At 46.8% G+C, this 21,864-nt stretch overlaps 1 protein-coding gene across 1 annotated transcript in view; it reads left to right on the top strand.

Moving 5' to 3' along the window:
* The window catches only part of kremen1 (kringle containing transmembrane protein 1), a 204,352-nt gene that overhangs the window by 121,434 nt on the left and 61,054 nt on the right, over window positions 1-21,864 (top strand). The window contains exons 4-5 of the mRNA XM_078421279.1: window positions 13,799-13,923; window positions 16,840-16,993. Coding sequence (XP_078277405.1) covers window positions 13,799-13,923; window positions 16,840-16,993 — 279 coding nt within the window. The remainder of the gene's footprint in view (window positions 1-13,798; window positions 13,924-16,839; window positions 16,994-21,864) is intronic.

Here is a 21,864-nt window from a genome sequence, read left to right as displayed (position 1 = left end):
TTTAAATGGCCTCCCCTTTATTCTTAGACTGTGGCCCCTGGTTCTGGACTCCACCAACATTGGGAACATTTTTCCTGCATCTAGCTTGTCCAGTCCTTTAATAATTTTATACGTTTCTATAAGATACCCTCTCATCCTTCTAATTTCCAGTGAATACAAGCCCAGCCTTTCCAATCTTTCCTCATATGACAGCTTTGCATTGTAACTCGGTACACGTGACAGTAAACTAAACAATAAACAACAACAATAAACACTTTCTCCAGAAACTCAATTGAATTTGTGAGAAAGCACTTCCCATGTACAAAGCCAAGCTGCATTTCATTAATATGTCCTTGCATTTCCAAATACAAATGAATCCTGGCCCTTGGAATCATTTATTTCCTAACCACTGATGTAAGGCTCACTGGCCTATAATTTCCTGTTATGTCCCTGTTGCCTTCCTTAAATAAAGAAGGATCCTCAGAGAATCCTCAGTTATGCAGCTGCTTGGGATGAACTCAACAGGAACCCTTGCATCCTTTCCCAGATCTTCTTTGCGACTCTAAACTCCATAGGACAGAGGTGGCTAATCATCTCACCCTCATCGCAGCCTAAGGGCAGTCTGGCTTTGATGGTGTAGGCAGGAGACCAGGTGCATATTTTGCAAGGTCAGGTCCAGTTGGAACCTCAGCACTTATTGAAACCTGATGTTTGTGTACTTTGGTTCCATGTGCACCTTGACACAGCCTCACATCAACATGTCCATCAGTACAAGGGCAATGTTCAATATGCTTTTACATTTGTTGTTTCGGGACTTATGCTCCATGAACTGTTGGGTGTAAAACGACATAATCCCCACATGAAGCAGATAATGGCTGGGGTGATGGCCACTGCAGAGTAATGGGGTACGGGTCACACCTACACCATGAACAGCAATGCGAGAGCCCCTCGTAACTGATGACCAGGCTCTTGCCCGTCACCAAGAGAGATGCACCGCTCTGACAGTCACAGTTTTCATTTATCCAAGGTGGTGGCTGGTCCAGATTCTCCCGCTTGCTATCATTTAAGAGAGGCCAAGCAGTTCTGAGGGGCTGTGTTGTCTTGGCTTTCTGTCAGACAGATCGGCATGGGTAGATGTGTATGAAGGTACTGCAGATGCTGCTTTAAACTGAAGATAGACACAAAAGGCTGGAGTAACTCAGCGGGACAGGCAGCATCTCTAGAGTTACTCCAGCTTTTTGTGTCTATCTTTGGTATGGAACGATGAGTGGATTCTCAACCTGTCCCTGTGTGAGGATGTTACTCTTCCTAAAGGCTGTTACGTGAGGATGTTACTGAGTTGTACTCTTCCTAAACACTGTGGGTTACAAAGCTCCCGCTGTGAACATTTTGGAAGATATTGTAATATCAGGATTTAGTGACCTTTTATTCCTTAATAACATGGCCTTTTCTGTACTTCGTTCACTGTGTAACATTCGAGTGAATTTCACAGACGTGAGGTTTATGGTCCATTTGCAGCCATAACATAATTTCCAAGGCTGGTTGCAGCAAGCTTTGTGATTTAATGCTGTTATAAATATATATATATACTTTTTCTAATGACGAAAATTCAAATATTAAAATATGGTCGGTAATTATGCTGTTTAACAAAAGCTGTGTAACCTTCCATGCTGTATTTCCATCTAGTTTCTTCAGCTACAATTAGCAGCTGCAAGGTTGCTTGCAGGGTTATTGTGTTGAGTTAATAACCCAGTAGACATCATGATTTTATGTACATGATTCCTAATGGCAACAGTCCTTATTCTTCCTTTCCACCACCCGTACATTTGTCCCCTATTTTCCAAAAGTGCCATGGAATAGGTGAGAGACTATGTGCAAATTGCCATGTTATAGATACTTGGGCAGAAGTAAACGTTTCTAATAGTTCCATAATTCCTGCCTCCCAGTCAGAAAATTTAGGGTTTAGGGTTCAAACTCCACCCCAGCCAATGCAGAAAGATTTGTCTGTCCATAACACTGGTTCGGCTTCCAGTGGGCCACATTCCCCAGAGCATTTAGCTGGCCTTTCAGTGGGTTTGGGTAGCTTTTCCATCTCCCTTCACTGTATAGATTCTGGGAGCCTACACTCTTTAATAAACACAATGCAGGAAGGTGGACACAAAAAGCTGGAGTAACTCAGCAGGTCAGACAACATCTCTGGGAAAAAGCAACAGGTGGCGTTTCAGGTCGAGACCCTTCTTCAGACTCCTATTCCTTTTCTCCGGAGATGGTGTCTCACCCGCTGAGTTACTCCAGCTTTTTATTCGTATCTTTGGTTCAAACCAGCATCTGCAGTTCCTTCCTACACATGTAGAAAGGAGGCTTTGACCAGGCACACTGTTAACAGTAAAGTACTTTTACTATTAGTACTGTTACTGAAGGAATGTGACAAATGTTATTTCCCAGTCCCCCTCACCCCCACATCCCTGCCTCCCCCAAATGGTCTGGCAACACTTTCATGCATAATGCTGCATCCTATTAATTTCTGCCAGTTACTTTAAACCACTGTTTCTGTTTAACTTTTAATAGGATGTCCTGCAAATGTGCAACTTGAGATGACTCACCACATATTACAGTAAATGAAACTGATTGTGATTTAGTCTTTGATCATTATTATTATAGTTAGAGTGCTTGATTCGTAATCTAGACTAGCACGCATAAACTGGTAACTCAGCTTTTTTGCTCTGTCACTATTTCTTCTATATCAACACTGAATGCAATTCCAGAGTAATTCATTTCATATGTAACTTTTAAAAATACATGTCCCACATGTTCACTTTTCTCATTATTTTTTCCCTATAGTTTTTATCACTTGATAGCTTTCTCATTCTGCACTTCAAGCTATCCCATTTCTGTTCAGTTTACTTTATTTTATTTCAAACATACAGCACAGAAACAGGCCCTTCAGCCCACCAAGTCTGCACCAAACAGCAACACTAACACTATCCTACACACTGGGGACAATTTTTTAAACAATTTTATCGAAGCCAATGAACCTCCAAACCTGTACGTTTTTGGACTGTGAGAGGAAACCTGAGCACCCAGAGAAAACCCACGCGGTTACAGGGAGAACATACAAACTCTGTACAGACAGCACCCATAGTCAGGATTGAATCCTAGTCTCTGGTGCTGTGAGGCAGCAACTATACTGTGCCACTGTGCTGCCCTATATAAACTCACGATGACCTGAGTTTGAATTTAAATAAAAATTAACTAATTGGCTTATGTAACACTGAGCTGTTGGTTTTGTAACATCATTTTTGATTTTCATCTTTGAGGTATTAGATTAAAACGGCTTGTGTTAACAACAGTTTACACGTGAATGAGAATGGGCAGACTCTCAGTCCACCACGTTTTGCATTCCTACAGTAAAGTTTACGTGAGAACCTATTCCCACCTGTTTGCTGTCCTCTTGTCCCGGTATTGCTTCATGTCGTGTGCTGCAGTCTTTGGTTGAAGCATGCGTTAAAAAATTGTTGCATATGGTAGACATTGATGTCATAGACTGTAATCAATACTGGAGCTAGGTGCTGCGTGATTAACCCTGTAAGTGCCAATGGCTTCAATGCATTTTACTCAAACCTCTCTCTGGCCTATCTCCATCCATACCTGTCCCCGCCATAGAAAGATGATGGAATATACACGTGACCTGAGATTGGTGGCCCGTTTCCCTTATATGCCCATGCCATCTATTTGACCCAGCAATCAGTTCCTTGCACTTTATTGATAGCCTTTTAATGTTTTTTTTAAACCATTTAACCAGTTCACATTTAAATGTTGCTGTTGAATCTGCCTCTACTGCCCATTTAGGCAGTGCATTGCCATGCAGCAGGATTTGTTGTGTAAAGACAACAGCCTAGAAACAAGTGTCTATAAACTTAAATCTGTGTCCTACTGTCACAGGAATCGATATCTACTTATTTATTCTACCAAAAGGAAAAAGGGTCCCGACCTGAAACGTCACCCATTCCTTCTCTCCAGAGATGCTGCCTGTCCTGCTGAGTTACTCCAGCATTTTGTGTCTATCGACCAAAAGGATTCATTGTTTTGAACTTCAGTCCAAGGTTCCTTCAGGCATTCTCTGACTGGGGCCGCCTCAGCTACAGGCTCCCTCATCATGCAGTCATTCCAGTTAATAAGTGCTGCACTCTCTCTAATGCTTCAGGGGTGAAAAAGCAGCATTTTCAGTGGAATCCGTGTGTGATTGAGTTTCAGGTGACATTTGCCGTTGGATTTGCTAGGCTTCAGATGTCAGTGCATTGCCTGATATCTCCAGACTTTATTGTAAACTCTGACAGTAGCTGTGAAAGCAGAATCATCTACTCTACAATCGGTCTCTTGTTTTATTACTGGTCTTGCAGTAAAGACTCCTGTCGGGGGTATATGTACTTATTGATTTTGTGTTGTGCTGGCAGCATGTATTTCATCAGACACTGAGGGAAACCATTTTAAGATGTTGTGAAGAATTTAATCAAAGTCAGAAGTGATAAGGTTCTGGAGTGAAGTTGAGTTTAGTTTCGTGCCAAGTACAAATCCAGTAATCCACAACTTGATTTATGGGACATCATGATATTTAGGCATGTGGCACACCAGGTGAAGTGTGATACACTGCCCTCCAGCACACCGGTGGCACACCAGGTGAAATGTGATACACCCCTCCAGCACATCGGTTCCTGCACTCCCTTTAAACTCATGAAACTTTGGTTCTCTCGCACGTATATATAATCTATATACTACCACTATCATTTGTTTGTTTGTTTGTTCCTGAACTACAGCCAAAATGGTACATGATAGCACAACAATGTTAGGCCCACCTTACTCACCGTCGTCCCTTTGGTGCTAATGGAGGAAGATTAATTGAAATCGGTGTTATATTTTTAGTTATTCACATTTTTAAATCTACCTCCTAGGCAGGGAGGGAGGAAGGGAGGGGGGGGGGGGAGGGAGGACAAGGGGGGTTAAGGGGGATGGTGGGGGGGGGGAGGGGGGGAGGGGATGGGGATGGGGGTTGGAGGGAGGGGGTGGGGGGAGGGGGTAGAGGCCTTCCGCATTCAGCTGCAGCAGGGTGATGCCATCCGGTCATAGATCAGAGATAATAGAACACAGAAGAGTACAGTACAAGAACAGGCCCTTCGGCCCACAATGCCTGTGCCAAACATGATGCCAAGACCATCTCTTATCTATCTGGGCATAATCCATATCCCTCCATTTCCTGCATATCCACATGCCTATCCAAAAGTCTCCTAAATGCCATTATCGTATCTGGCTCAACCAGCAACCAGCTTCGTGTTCTGGCCACTTAATAAAAGTTGGCCCGCACATCTCCTTTAAGCTTTGCTCCTCACACCTTAAAGCTTTGCCCTCTGGTATTTGACTTTGTATCCTAGGAACAAGTTTCTGACTACCCACCCTCTCTATGCTTTTCATAATTTTATATACTTCTATCAGGTCTCCCCGCAACCTCAAGACCGAACAGCACAAGTCTGTCCAACCTCTCCTACAAAAGCCTACAAAAGTGGGTGGTTTTGCAGAGAGTGAAGATGGTTGTGAAAAATTGCAGCAGGATCTTGATCGATTGGCCAGGTGGGCTGAGGAATGGTTGATGGAATTTAATACAGAGAAATGTGAGGTGTAGCATTTTAGGAAGTCTAACATGGGCAGGACCTACACAGTGAATGATGGGGTTCTGGGGAGATCATCCCGCCTCCTCCATCGAGACCAGGATGAGTGACTAGTACAAGCTAAGACCAGCTGCATTTCCTCGTCCAGGCCCAGACTGAGCTGCCGGGCCATGCCTGCGATCACCAGCACCTCCTCACTATGCACACTGACATCAAGGGACTGTGCTCCCCACGTGGACCCTGACCTTCTCATCATTATTGCCATTCACTGTAAATAAACCATATCACACGAGTTCACACGGCTGAGAGTGTCAATGTGGTCAATGGCGTTAGTGTGATGCCACACTGGGCAGTTCAGGAAGCTATTCAATCACTGCGCGCTCAGCTGTTTGTGTTCTCCTGATGCATGGCCTCAAGGTCCTCAGTGCCACGCAGCAGTGTGGACATTGAGCTGGGGTGGTACTGCATGGGAGATAATGTAATAGTGTGCTGGATGCCCAAGATCCTCGTCTTACATTTCCTTTTATTTCAGCGGCTAGGCTTGTGTTCCCTTGAGTATTAGAATTACAATGTGGTGGAAGTAAGCGATGTGCGTTAAACAATAAATGAAAGGATTGGTGGAGGTGATTTCCTCCTTTACTATGACTTCTTCTCTTCTTCTTGCGTTTGAGGCAGCAGAAGTTATGTAACGCCCTCCAGGCACTGTGGACAAAAGTGGCGATCCCGTGTGTGTTGCTCTCAGTGTAGGTGGCCAGGGTATAACCAGGAATCTTCAGGTGGGAGCTGTCACTTTTGTGAGTCTCTTGGAGCAGGATTGCAGTGACTTTGTGGGTCTGCTGCAGATGTTCAATGATGGTGGTCTTTGCCTTGGTGAGGCCTTCCGCATTCAGCTGCAGCAGGGTGATGCCATCCGGTTCCACATCCGTAGGTGCCCGCCCTAAGAAGGGCGCATGCTCCGGGTTGGCGCCAAGCTGTAGCAACTGAGGTTACATTTGGGCTGCATGCTGTTGTTGTTTGTTCGTTGTTATTTCTGCTATTTCTGCTTCTGCTTCTGCTGTCTCCATTTGTTGTCGTTCGTCTGACCGAGCGAGGTCAGTTGACAGAGCTCACCACGGGGAGGTCGGCAACATGAGCCCACTATGACTTCAAAACAAGGGTGTGACTGTAAAATCTGAGCTGGGATTTTCAGAGGTGGTATTGAGAAAGAGTTCTTCATACGAAGAGTTGTGCAATTCTGGAATTCTCCTTAAAAAGCATAAATTGGACCAAGTTAAAATGTCTACACTGAGATAGATTTTGGTTAAGTAAAGATACAAGTGTGACATATCCACAGCTTATCAAATAAAGGTGCAGATCATTCATGATCTAGTTGAATGGTGGAGGAGGAATGACTTGCTCCAGGTCCCATCATAATAATCATAATCATAATCATAATTTATTAGCCAAGTATGTTTTGCAACATAAGAGGAATTTAGTTTGCCATGCAGTCATACCAAAAAACCAACAAGACACACAACTACATAAAACCCAACATGAATACCCACCACAGCGGCTCCTCCACATTCCCCACTGGGATGGAAGCAATGAAGTCTTATCTTCTTTCCTCCTTTCCTCCCGTGGTCGGGGGAGTTGAACCATCCACAGTCAGTTTGAAGCTCCTGCGTCAGGGCGATCGATGCTCCCACTTCGGGGCGGTCGAAGCTCCCGCTGCTTGGAGCTCCCGAAGTCGGTCTCTAAACAGGGACCGCAAGCTCCACGTTGTTAAAGTCCGCAGCCTCCCACAGTTGGAGCTCCGAGGTCCCAGCAAGAGGCCGCCAGCTCCACGATGTTAGACCGCAGTGCGGACGGAGATATGACACGGAAAAAGTCACATCTCCGTTGAGGAAAAAGATTTTAAAAAGTTTTCCCCACCCACCCCCCCCCACCCCCAATAATACATAACTAAACATAAACTACAACATATATTTTACAACAAACTAAAAACACAGAGAAGGAAAAAGACAAGGTAGACCATTGGCGAGGCAGCCATCAGATGGCGCCCCCTGGTGGATATTATCCCTTGGATAATAGTCTGCCAGCTCACCATCACGTGGTGCACAATGTTGGAAAGTTAAATATTCACCAGGATTATGTAGTGACAGCAATAGCAACAGCAATAGTTTGAAGTCCCATGGCCACCATTTTCCCATAGACCTTTTCTTGAATTTCTGCAGTCGTGTGCTGGCAGTAATTCCATGGTACATTGGACCTGAACTCTACCAGTCCGATAACACCTCTTATTCCACAACTCTGTCACTCGCCATTGGAATAGGTTCCAAGTTGGATTCATAGATCTACGCAGGAAGGAATAGGCCCTTTAGCTCAAGTCATCCATGCAGACCAAGATGCCCCATCTGAATTAGTCCCACTTCCCCGCGTTTGGCCCATATCCCTTGAAACCTATATTATTGGGGGCGGCACAGTGGTGCAGAGGTAGAATTGATAACTTACAGCGCCAAGGACCCAACTTCAATCCTGACTACGGGTGCTGTCTGTACAGAGTATGTACGTTCTCCGCATGGTCGCATGGGTTTTCCCCGGGTGCTCCAGTTTCCTCCCACACTCCAAAGACGCACAGTTTTGTATGTTAATTGGCTTCGGTAAAGATTTTGAATTGTCCCTATTGTGTAGGATAGTGCTAGTGTACGTCGATCACTGATCGGCACGGACCTGGTGAGCTGAGCCCTCTGTTTCCGCACTGTATCTCTAAACTAAACCAAACTAAAACTAAACTTGGATGTAAATGCCGATGGATTGATAAGTATATTTGCAGACAACAGCAAAATTGGTGGGACATTAAATGAGAAAGTGTTTCCTGATCTCCTTCCTGAATGAGGCCTCTGATTTAAAAATTGGGCCTCCCCGATATCATCCTGAGGGGAAATAGGTTCTCTCAATATGGGCAGTACAGTGGCACAGTATATAGTGCCACTGCCTCACAGCTGCAGTGACCTTGGTCCAATCCTGACCTCTGTCACTGTCTGTTTGCAGTTTGCAAAATCTCCCTGTGACTTTGTGGGTTTCCTCCAGGTGCTCCAGTTTCCTCGCACATTTTGAAGGCATGCTGGTCGGTAGGATAATTTGTTCATTTAAATTACCCCTCCAGTAAGTGACTGACAAGATGATCAAAGGTAAATTGTTGGGCATGAGATGAAAGACATGTTACAGAGAAATCAGTGGGAGAATAGGATTGCTTTGGGAGCGAGAGTAGACTTGATGGGCCAAACAACTGCCTTCGGCATTACAGAAAATATATATTAACCGGCTTAATTATATTCTTCGTATTGTAGATTTATAGAAATTTATGGTTGAGAGGGAGGTCATTGGGTCTATCCTGCCATTGGGTCTATCCTGCCTCTGCTGTCAGAGAAAGCCTAGTCCAATTCTTGGTCAAGAGTGTTGGAAACATTGGCACAAAATTGGGGGTGTCCATGATAACCTGCCCCATCGACCACATGTTCACGAGATCATGATGCACATTGTGGATAATTGTCTGCTCACCACTTTCAGAGCCAGGGTCATTTTGCTACATATGTAGTATCCAGCGGATTCTGACATGGGTCTCAACCTGAAACGTCAGGAGGAAGGGTCTCACCCCAAAACGTCACCCATTCCTTCTCTCCAGAGATGTTGCCTGTCCCGCTGAGTTACTGCAGCATTTTGGGTCTATCAAAGTTGATCATCCACATCAATGTCATTTTCTAGCACTATCCCTCAATACTTGATTCCTTAATGTCTAGACATCCCTTGATTGCTGTTTTGAATGAACCAGGGACTGAGCACCTACAATATTCCAATTTAGAGAATGCTAATTATTCACCACCCTCTGAACAAATTTCTCCTCACCCAAATCCTAAATGACCTTTCCCTTATACTGAGGTTGTGACCCTTGGTTTTAGACTGCCAGTGGAAACACTCTCCCTGCATCCACCCTGTTGAGCCCCGTTGCAATGACCATTCTTTCTTCATTCTTCTAACCTTTAGCAACTACAGGCTTAACCTGCTCAATTTAGTGAGTAGGATCTGAAGAAATAAACTATGAGGATTGGGGGTTGGAAATAACTCCGTGAGCTGAATTTATGTTTGAAGTTTCTGTGTTCCGTGAATGCCTGGAGTCTTTAATTGAAGTTCAAAGTATAGAGCTAGCCTGTGCAGGCAGGTAAACTCAGCTCCCCTCCTCCTCTGTGCACTGCACCAGCTGAGGTTACCCTCAGGCTAAAGAGGGGAACCTTGCCCTGTAGTTCCTCCACTCATCGCTCTACAGTGAGACAGCTGCAAGATCTTGTTACACATGTATGAACAGAAGGTGCTGAAGATTTGGCTCCCGGAGTAAATTAGCTCGCCTTCTGCAAGACCGAAAGAAAAATGTGTTTTTATTGTGTTTAAAGTCATCCCAATACTGCAGGCAAACCTTTTGAAGTTCACACACTGTTGCAACTTGTGCAAAGCTAGCTCTTGCACACAGCAATCTTCTAAAGACAAATAATTAGTAAGTGATATTGACTGCAGGAGAAACATTATCCAGAGCAGGGGAGAATTTCTCAAGACAGACATGGGCTCCATTGTGCGATGACAGGGAGGTCCTCAATAGGCAATAGGTGCAGGAGTAGGCCATTCGGCCCTTCGAGCCCTCTTCATCCCTTGTTCCCGGGGGGGGGGGGCTCCTACAGCCAACCTTGAGGGTGAGGAATGTAAGACCCCCCCCATCCCCTTCTTCTTACTGGGTCCTTTGTCCAGCAACCGCCGCCATCTCCCTCCATCCTCCTCTCCACGGCCTCCCTCCCCAGCGGGTTCCCAGTCCCGTGACGGGTGAGGCATGTCAGACCTGCCATTGGTTACCTGAGCCCATGGTGGGTGAGCCGGGCATCCCGCTAGTATGGGCAATGGGCCATGGTCACTGGTCCTCATTCTCCAGGTGGTTACCTGAGCCCACACTGGGTGAGCCGGGTGTCCCGCTGGGATGGGCAATGGGCCATGGTCACCAGGCTTCACTCTCCGGGTGGTTACCTGAGCCCACGCCGGGTGAGCCGGGCCTCCCGCTGGGATGGGCCGTGGCTCACCGGGCTTCACTCTCCGGGTGGGTACCTGAGCCCACGGTGGGTGAGCCGGGCCTCCCGCTGGGATGGGCAATGGGCCATGGTCACCAGGCTTCACTCTCCGGGTGGTTACCTGAGCCGGGCCTCCCACTGGGATGGGCCGTGGCTCACCGGGCTTCACTCTCCGGATGGTTACCTGAGCCCACGGTGGGTGAACCGGGTGTCCCGCTGGGATGAGCAATGGGCCATGGTCACCAGGCTTCACTCTCCGGGTGGGTACCTGAGCCTACGCCGGGTAAGCCGGGCCTCCCGCTGGGATGGGCCATGGCTCACCGGGATACCTTTCTCCGCACACCGGCTCTCCAAGGTCTGAGGTGAGGAGACATGTCTTCACTGGGAGGGTGGTGTTTGTTTGAGAATCTCTAGCCTGTAGCGCTGTGCAAGCTCAGCTATGCGAGGTCAGTCAGAACAAAGATGGAGAGATTTCTGGACGTGAGGAGACATGGGGACAGTGGAGGGAGAGGGAGCTGAGGTGGGAGATCATGGAGACACAAGGAACTGCAGATACTGGAATCTTGAGCAAAACGCAAAGTGCTGGAGTTTCTTGATCTCACAGTCTCCATCACAGGAGATAAACTATTGACTGACGTCTATTACAAACCAACTGACTTCCACAACTATCTTGACTACACTTCTTCCCACCCTGCTTCCTGCAAAGACGCTATCCACTACTCCCAATTCCTCCGTCTACACCGCATCTGTGCCCAAGATAAGGTGTTCCATACTAGAACATCTGAGATGTCCTCTTTCTTTGGGGAACAGGAGTTCCCCTCTCCCATCATAGATGAGGCCCTCACTCGTGTCTCCTCAATACCCCACAGCTCCGCCCTTGCTCCCCCACCCCTCAGTCGCAACAGGGTCGGAGTCCCCCCAGTCCTCATCTTTCACCTCACCAGCCATCGCTTACAGCAGATAATCCATCGTCATTTTCACCACCTCTAACTGGATCCCACCGCTAGTCACATCTTCCCATCTCCACCCATTTCTGCTTTCCGCAGAGACCGTTCCCCTCACAACTCACTGGTTAACTCATCTGTTCCCACCCAAACCACCCCCTCCCCAGGTACCTTCCCTGCAACCACAGAAGATGCAACACCTGTCCCTATACCTCCTCCCTTGACTGTCCAGTGACCCCAACGGTCTTTTCAGGTGAAGCAGAGGTTAACTTGTACCTCCTCCAACCTCCTCTACTGTATCCGCTGTTCCAGGTGTGGACTCCTATATATCAGCGAGTCCAAGTGCAGACTGGGCGATCATTTTGCTGAACACCTCCGCTCAGTCTGCCTGGACACAAAGTGGAGTAACTCAGCGGGTCAGGCAACATCTCTGGAGAACTTGGATAGGTGCTATTTCAGGTCGGGACTTCTTCAAACTGGGTCTGAGGAAGATTGGTTGGATACAGGTTATTGGGGTTGGATTGGCAGATCTGTGCAGTAGGTGACAAAGGCTAGAGAAGAGGAGATAATAGGGTCTCAGACGGATGCCAGTCTGGGGAAAGATTCCGACCCGAAACATCTCCGGCTCAGTTACTCCAGCTTTCCCCCAATTCCCCATTTACCGGTGCCCTCCCCTAATTCCCCATTTACTGGTGCCCTCCCATAATTCCCCATTTACCGGTGAATGGGTCAGTGTGGACACAATGGGCTGAAGGGCCTGCTTCCATGCTACAACTCTAAAGGATATACTATTAGGCAGCTAAAACCACATCAGGCTCAGCCAGAAATGATTGTCCTTTATTTTTGAATCCTTCAATCTCAATTTCCATCACTCTACCACCAATTTCCCCATTTCCAAGCATGGTCATTCTTCTTTACATGGGAAATGTTACATCCACAAAATGGTCCCACAAACTATGCTGAGATATCATTGTCATTAAGCATCAAAATAGTTGCAAAGATGTTGCCCGGACCTGCGGGCCTGAGCTATGGGGAGAGGTAGTGCGGGCTCGGACTGCATTCCTCGGAGTGCAGGAAGCTGAGGGGTGATCTTACAGAGGTGTGAAGATTCATGAGGGGAATAGATAAGGTGAATGCACAAAATCTTTTACCCAGGGAAGGGGTGTCAAGAACCAGAGGACATAGGTTTAAGTTAAGAGGGGAAAGATTTCTCTGCCACAGAAGGCATTGGAGGCCAATTCACTGGATGTTTTCCTGAGAGAGTTAGATTTAGCTCAGGGCTAACAGAATCAAGGGAACAGGGTACATGATTTTGGTTGATCAGCCATGATCATATTGAATGGCGGTGCTGTCTCGAAGGGCCAAATGCCTTACTCCTGCACCTATTTTCTATGTTTCTATGTTTCTACCTGATCTCCTAGTTCCCAAACACTTTAACTCCCCCTCCCATTCCCACACTAACCTTTCTGTCCTGGACCTCCTCCATTGTCAGAGTGAGGCTAGATGCAAATTGGAACAGCATTTCATATTTCATTTGTGCAGCTTGCAGCCCAGCGGTATGAATATTGATTTGTCTAACTTCAAGTAACACCAGCATTCCCTCTCTCTCTGTCCCTCCCCATCCTGGTCTTCCTGCTAGTTTTACTGTTCGTATCCCTTCGTTACCACCTCCTCCACGGCCAACAATGGATCCCTGTTGGCTCTTTGGCTATCGGTGCTGCCTCTTCTTTGTTCTGTACCTTTTCATGCTTCTATTTTCTCGCAGTCTGAGGAAGGATCGCGACCCAAAATGTCACCCTTTCCTTTTCTCCAGAGATGTTGCCTGACCCGCTGAGTTACTCCAGCTTTTTTGTGTCTATCTTCTGAATAAATAGATAATGATGTATGGTCATGTTCAAGCATTGGAAGCAGATGTAGACCATTCAATCCCTTGAGCCCACTCCCCACTTCAGGTGGTCTTCAGCTCAGCAAGTCTATTGCAGCCTCAATCTCTTTCCCAAATGCTGATTTATCTGCACCAGTCTCAAGTGACGTGAAGGTCAGTGTTGAGCATTGAAGTGTAATGGTGATCTTCCACTGTAGCATTTAGGAAATACATGTGGACCTTATGTATTGTGTTTGTTCGCAGTGCCGGGATACCTCGGATGCTTTAAAGACAATGGTGACCCCCCACCATTATCAGGGAGCAGTGAGACATCGAACAAGCTGACCATCCAGACCTGCATTAAATTCTGCAGGAATAAGAGGTTTAAGGTAATGAGTTACAGATTACTCTTGCATGTGATTCTGAATAGATTGCTGATGAGAGGTGGTAAATGTTTGAAACTGCAAGAAAAGGCAGGAAGGTTTGGACATTGAGGCCTCAGCTATGCCACACCACTGGCATGGTGGGTAAATACAGCTGGAATACTCACCACACCAGGGTTGGAAAGGAAGGTTTTGGAGTGTTGTGTGTGGGAGGGGTGTGTGGGGGGTGTGGGAGGGGGGGAGTGTGTGGGAGGGGGGTTAGTGTGTGGGACGGGTGGAGTATGTGGGAGGGGGGAGAGTGGGTGGGAGATTGTGTGGGAGGGGGGAGAGTGGGTGGGAGATTGTGTGGGAGGGGGGAGAGTGGGTGGGAGATTGTGTGGGAGGGGGGAGAGTGAGAGAGCGTGTGAGGGAAGGGCGGGAGAGCTTGCGGGGGGGGAGGGATCAGAGAAAGAGAGAGAGAGTGGTGAGGGAGGGGTCAGAGGGAGAGGTGGGTGGGGGATGTGAATGAGTGGTGGGACAGGGTAGTGGGTGAGGTGGGGTGAGAGAGGGAGGCGGGGATGAGAGGGGATGTGGGGATGTGGGAGGATGGAGGGAATGTGCTGAGGGTTAGGTTGAGGATTGGAGAGTGGTGGTCAGGGTGCAGGAGGGTATAAAGATGCTGGGGAAAGGAAGAGGCGGGGTGAAGAATCAGATGGATAAAGCTGGGCTGTGAGGACATTTATTTCCATGCTTTATTTCTGCTTTGGACATTCTGTGCTGAGATTTTACGGCCCAATTTATCGCCAGCCTCTAGTTCTTGCCCAATACAATCTGGGGATTAACTCTACACTGCGTCTTTGGATCAAAGGTCCTACACTTCGAATAGTGTCTGCCTGTAGTGTCTTTAAATTATGGTAGAATTAATCATTTGGATTATTGGTTCATAATTTAAGAAGGTTGAAAATTGCTGCTTTAAAGTAATTCATGGAATTAACAAGCTTTCCGTTATGAGACCAGGGCCACTTCATAATGAGCACATGTGTACTTCTCTTAATAGCAGCATTAGTGATATCATATCATATCATATCATATATAAACAGCCGGAAACAGGCCTTTTCGGCCCTCCAAGTCCGTGCCGCCCAGCGATCCCCGTACATTAACACTATCCTACACCCACTAGGGACAATTTTTACATTTACCCAGCCAATTAACCTACATACCTGTACGTCTTTGGAGTGTGGGAGGAAACCGCAGATCTCGGAGAAAACCCACGCAGGTCACGGGGAGAACGTACAAACTCCTTACAGTGCAGCACCCGTAGTCAGGATCGAACCTGAGTCTCTGGCGCTGCATTCGCTGTAAAGCAGCAACTCTACCGCTGCGCTACCGTGCCGCCCTGATAAACCTTTGGATTGCTATCATCCCTCAAGCAACATGGGGAGAAGGCAGGAACGGGGTACTGATTGAGAATGTTCAGCCATGATCACATTGAATGGTGATGCTGGCTCGAAGGGCCGAATGGCCTCCTCCTGCACCTATCGTCTATTGTCTATTAACAATGGAGGAGCCGGGGTGGGGGGAGCGCAGTGGGGGGGGAGGGGGTGGGGAGAAAAGTGGGACCCAGCATGGGGGGACCGCCATAAGGGGGGGGGGGGGAACAATCGGGGGGGGGGGGGGCGCTGTGGGGGGGCGACAAAGGAGGACCTGGCGCGGGGTACTTTGGAACTTTGTAAGCGCCCTTTATGTGGCGACTATTTGCATACCTTGGGTATGCAAGCGAAGAATTTCACTGTGACAATGTCACTTGTCACAATAAAGTATTCAATCAAATTTCAGCCCGGTCCAGTGCCTTTGAGATGACACCTGCACCTTTGTGTAGAGGTGGCAAAAACATCTGATGTAATGTGAATGTTTGTAACCAAAACCCCTTTAATTCCAACTGGTTTACTTTTGCCAGTTTGTGTCACGGGGAGACATTAGACGGATGAGAGGGGATCTTATAGAAACATAAAATTATTAAGGGATTGGACACGCTAGATACAGGAAAAATGTTCCCCGTGTTGGGGGAGTCCAGAACCAGGGGTCCCAGTTTAAGAATAAGCGGTAGGCCATTTAGGACTGAGGTGAGGAAAAACTTTTTCACCCATAGAGTTGTGAATCTGTGGAATTCTCTGCCATAGAAGGCAGTGGAGGCAAATTCACTGGATGTATTCAAGAGAGAGTTAAATAGAGCTCTTGGGGCTAATGGAATCAAGGGATATGGGAAGAAAGCAGGTATAGGGTACTGATTTAGGATGATCAGCCATGCTCATATTGCATGGCTCGAAGGGCCGAATGGCCTACTCCTGCACCTATTTTCTATGTTTCTATTCTATCAATTCAGTGCCAGCTAGGTCACGTGTCCCTTTCAAGAACTTCTCCAGGCCTCTAACTCTGACCATTGACATTGCAGAGACAGGGAATAGACAACAGACAACAGACAACAGACAATAGACAACAGACAATAGACAACAGACAATAGACAATAGGTGCAGGAGGAGGCCATTCGGCCCTTCGAACCAGCACCACCATTCAATGTGATCATGGCTGATCATTCTCAATCAGTACCCCGTTCCTGCCATCTCCCCATACCCCCTGACTCCGCTATCCTTAAGAGCTCTATCTAGCTCTCTCTTGAATGCATTCAGAGAATTGGCCACTGCCTTCTGAGGCAGAGAATTCCACAGATTTACAACTCTCTGACTGAAAAAGAGAGAGACAGCAACAGAGTAAATGCACATGAAGTAAGCAACGCTGAACAATGTTTGTGTTGAGAATGATGAGCTGCATAACATCTGGATGTGTCACTGTATTGTATAAAACAGTCTCTCTCTTCTGCGCAAATTGATTACAGCTGTTTTACTTTGTTTCTGCTTTATTATCATTTTTAATTTGTTGTTGCAGCTCGCTGGCATGGAGTCAGGCTATGCATGTTTCTGTGGGAACGATGCTGATTACTGGAGACATGGGGAGGCGAACAGCACAGACTGTAACCACGTATGCTTTGGTGATCACACCCAGCCTTGTGGAGGAGATGGCAGGATAAACATCTTTGACGGTGAGTAATGCAGACCAGAAGTCATTCCTTCATTCCTGGCCATGTGCAGGGAGCTTGAGGCTGCTGTTGTGCTGCCTTGTCCATTCTCAACTCCACCTTCTTTGTCCCACTGCAGGCAACTGTGTCTTTAATTTGTTTGAAGAAGGGTCTTGACCCAAAACGTCACCCATTCCTTCTCTCCAGAGATGCTGCCTGCCCCGCTGAGTTACTCCAGCATTTTGTGTCTATCTGATGTCTTTAATTGCCCGGGACTGTCAGTTGAGGTATTCTGCCTCACCCATTTCTCTGCATCTCTTCCCTTGCCCTCCCCCTTTAAGATTGGCTAAAATCTACCCGTTTGACACGACTTTCTGGTCACCTGCTCAATTATTTCTATATCTGGCTCAATGCAAAATATTTATATTTTGATAATGGTCCATGACAAGTTGGGATATTGTACTATTTAAATGTGTTTTATAGATGCATTGCAATTGTTGCTGCTGAACCCTCAATGGTCATCTTTTCCAGCACATGCTCGCTGCCAGCTTTGTTCCCTAATGACAGAGTTGGCACTACCTCCCAGTGTCTTGGAATAGACAAGCATGACTAGTAGTGCCAAAATCAACCATGTTCCTTCAGTCCGAGAGAAATCGAGCCATAGATCAAGATCAGAAGACATGGGAGCAGAATTAGTTCATTCGGCCCATCGAGTCTGTTCCATCGTTTGATCATGGCTGATCTATTTTTCCCTCAACCTCAGCCATAGAAGGAAATGTGGTCCTGCTGTCAAAGAGATATTCAGTTTCCTTCATCGCCGCTGAGTCCTGCTGATAGGAGGTCTTTTGGCCAATTCCATAGCCATTGTTCATTTACTGCTGAAGAGAGACACAAAATACTGGAGCAGCATCTCTGGAGAGAAGGAATGGATGACGTTCCGAGTCGAGACCCTTCTTCAGACAGAGAGTCAGGGGAGAGGAAGACACAGAGATATGGAAGGATAAGGTGTGGAAATGAGAGATCAAAGGTGACCAAGTTCAAGGAAATTGCCGAATGGATCATTGTTGGCTGAGGGGAAGGTAACAACGAGGCAAACAATCAGTAAAATGTAATCAGGAGGACAGTGAAAATAGTTGGAGAACTAGGATGGGGGAGGATGGAGAGAGAGGGAAAGCAAGGGGTACTTGAAGTTAGAGAAGTCAATATTGATACTGGAGATAGACACAAATTGCTGGAGTAACGCAGCAGGACATTCCCAAATCCTAACCTCAGCGTGTATTCATACCGCAGGGAGTAAGCTTCCCAAGCCAAATATGAGGTGCTGTTCCTCATAACATTATTGCCACCTTCCTTTGGCTTCACGTGCTCATGAACATTTGTGGTTTGAGTTTTAACTACAGCCACAGGCAAGTTGTTACACTGTCAAAAACATTATAACTTGGCCTTGTCCTCAGCCAGTGGCCAATCCACCTATTTCCCTGAGGGTTTTCTGGACAGCAAGGTTACTTTTACTACTTATTTTTACCAGTAGAACAGTTTTGTTAATAGTGGTGCAGTTATTTCTCACAGCATTGCTTCATGGTCAAGAATTGAGAAGCCTTTTTAAGTAATTGTATGAATAACTTGGAATTACTGCAACATAGTTCCATTGGTGTTGGTACAGCTAACCATTAGGCAGTATTAATAGCTCTGAAATCAAAGCAAATTTGGATAGAACAGAAAAAAATATGGTTAAAATCTGAAGTGAGGTGCAAGAGGTGAAATACATGCAAGGCTGGAGAAGCCTTTAGCTCTGGCAGCTAAGATTCAGGAGGAAAGGTATGTTATAAGTACATTAAAGGAAAGAGAATAGGTCATCAAAGTGGTCATCTATGTGAGAAACCACAGGAGATGAGCAAGCTCATCATAGAAACATAGAAAATAGGTGCAGGAGTAGGCCACTCAGCTCTTCGAGCCAGCACCATCATTCAATGTGATCATGGCTGATCATCCAGAATCAGTACCCCATTCCTGCTTTCTCCACATATCAATTCTGAGGGATAAGATATTTATGCAAATGGACAGACAAAGGCTGCTTAGGGATAGTCAACATGATTTTGTACGTGGCAGATCGTGTCTCAGGAATTTGATAGAATTTTTTGAAGAAGTAACCAAGAAGGTTGATGAGGGCAAGGCTTCAGTCTGGCCTTTGAGAAGGTTCTACACAATAGGATGCTCTGCGAGGTTAGTTCACATAGCATCCAGCTGCCTGGATACAGAATCGGCATCATGGAAGGAAGCAGAGGGTGATGGTGGAAGGTTGCTATTCGGACTGGAGGCCTGTGATGACTGGTTTGCCTTGTGCAGGGCCCGTTACAGCCTGTGGTTCATATTAACAATTTAAATGAGAATGTGCAAGGCATGATTAGTAAGTTTGCAGAACACTCTATAGTAGGTGGTATCATAGACAGTGAAGATAGTTATCAAAATTAGAGCACGATCTTGATCAGCTGAGAGCGTGGGCTGTGAATGGCATATGGGGTTCAATGCAGATATTTGTGAGGTGAAGTCACATCAGGGACAGTGAATGGCAGGGTCCTAGGGAACTTTATTGTGCAGAGGGACCTAACAGTACAGGTGCACAGTTCCCTGGAAGTGGCTTCACAGGTAAATAGGGTGGTAAAGAGGGTTTTGGTACATTGGCCTTCATCAGTCAGGGTACTGAGTGTAAAAGTTGGGATGTTCTGTAACAGACGTACAAGACTTTGGTGGGGCTGCATTTGGAGTATTGTGTTAGTTTCCATCACCCTGCTATAGAAAGGATGTCAGTAAGCTGGAAAGAGTGCAGAGAAGACTTACGAGAATGTTGCCAGGACTCGAGGGCCTGAGTTATAGGGAGAGCTTGGGCAAGCTAGGTCGTTATTCCTTGGAACGGAGTGGGCTAAGTGCTGATGTTATAGAGGTGTTTAAAATGATGAGGGAAATTCATAGTGTGAGTGCGTGGTCTCTTCCACAGGGTAGGGGAATTTTTAGGGGAAAGCCAGAGTACATAGTTTTAAGGTATCACAAAATGCTTGCGTAACTCAGCAGGTCAGGCAGCATCTCTGGAGAGAAGGAATGGGTGACATTTCGGGTCGAGACCCTTCTTCAGACTGATGTCAGGGGGGCGGGACAAAGGAAGGATATAGGTGGAGACAGGAAGACAGTGGGACATCTGGGAAGGGGAAGAGAGGGACAGAGGAACTATCTAAAGTTGGAGCAGTCAATGTTCATACCACTGGGCTGCAAGCTGCCCAAGCGAAATATGAGGAGCTGTTCCTCCAATTTGCGGTGGGCCTCACTATGACACTGGAGGAGTCCCATGACAGAAAGGTCAGACTGGGAATGGGAGGGGGAGTTGAAGTGCTCAGCCACCGGGAGATCAGGTTAGTTAAGGCGGACTGAGCGAAAGTGTTGAGCAAAACGTAGCGGAGGTAGAGTTCGGGGATGGGGCCAGTGTACGTCCGGAACAGGGATTGTTCGACGTACCCGACAAAGAGGCAGGCGTAGGTAGGGCCCATGTGAGTGCCCATAGCTATGCGTCTGGTTTGGAGGAAGTGAGAGGAGTCAAAGGAGAAGTTGTTAAGGGTTTAGCGGAGGTAGAGTTCGGGGATGGGCAGTGTACGTTGGAGGAACAGCAACTCATATTTCGCCTGGGCAGTTTGCAGCCCAGCGGTCTGAACATTGACTTCTCCAACTTTAGATAGTTCCTCTGTCCCTCTCTTCCCCTCCCCCTTCCCAGTTCTCCCTCTAACTTCCTGTCTCCCCCTATATCCTTTCTTTGTCCCGCCCCCTGACATCAGTCTGAAGAAGGGTCTCGACCCGAAACGTCGCCCATTCCATCACTCCTGAGGTGCTGCCTGGCCTGTCGAGTTACTCCAGCATTTTTTTCTATTTGTACCAGCATCTGCAGTTATTTTCCTACACTACATAGTTTTAAGGTGAGAGAGGAGAGATTTGTTAACCCTAACCTGAGGGGCAACTTTTTCAGACAGAGGGTGGAGGGTATATGGATCCAGATGGCAGGGGAGGTAGATGAGGCAGGTAGAATCACACATCTTAAAAGACACTTGGACAGGTACATGGTTAGAAAATGTTTAGAAGGATACTAGACCAAGTGGACCCTTTGGGCTCAAACCTCTCCTGCATTGGTGCAGCACCCTCTCCTCCCCCACCTCCCCCTCCCCAGTCCCCCCCTCCCCCCTCCCCTCCCCGTTCCCCCCCTCCCCTTGGAGGCCTGTTTCTGTGCAGTGTGACTCTATGACTTGAATGAAAGAACTGGTGATCATTGTCTGGCCCAAAGTATTTTCTGTGTTGTGATGCGGACTGCCCTGCCCTGTGCTGTCTGGGCCGGCCTTTGGAACTTCTGTCCATTTATGTTCGGCTTGCAGAGGCTGTCGCCTCTCCATATGAAACAATGAAAGAGATGTTCCAGTTCTCCCTGCTTTCAATTACCTCCCTTTGCCACACCAAAACAGAGAGCTGAGCACGGCAAGAGACAAGCCTGTGCATGAAGGAGCTCCAATACCAAGTTAAATGGAGCAAGAATACCTGGGAACAATTACCAGCCATTTTCCAGTTACGACTTTTAGATGATGTCATGCACCACAAAGAAAAATCAAAAAATTGTTGCCTGTAAATCATGCCAGAATATCTGCTTTAAAATAGCATCAGCTGGAGACTTTTGGACTCATTTTATCCAGGTTTGAGTCTGTTTTCTATTGCAAGTTGCACAAGTAACGCGTTAATATGAGCCGTCAGCACTGATGTACAATAACGTGGTACCAACTGAAGGCCCACTTTATTGACAACATTTAGCTGAAGGTTTACCAGTGTTTTGACTATAATTCCACTATAAGGAGCCCTGAGTGCAAGAT

This window comes from Rhinoraja longicauda, chromosome 25, assembly GCF_053455715.1.
Source record: "Rhinoraja longicauda isolate Sanriku21f chromosome 25, sRhiLon1.1, whole genome shotgun sequence".
NCBI lineage: Eukaryota > Metazoa > Chordata > Chondrichthyes > Rajiformes > Arhynchobatidae > Rhinoraja > Rhinoraja longicauda.
The sequence above is the reverse complement of the archived record's forward strand: the minus strand, read 5'-3'. Positions and strand labels throughout refer to the sequence as shown.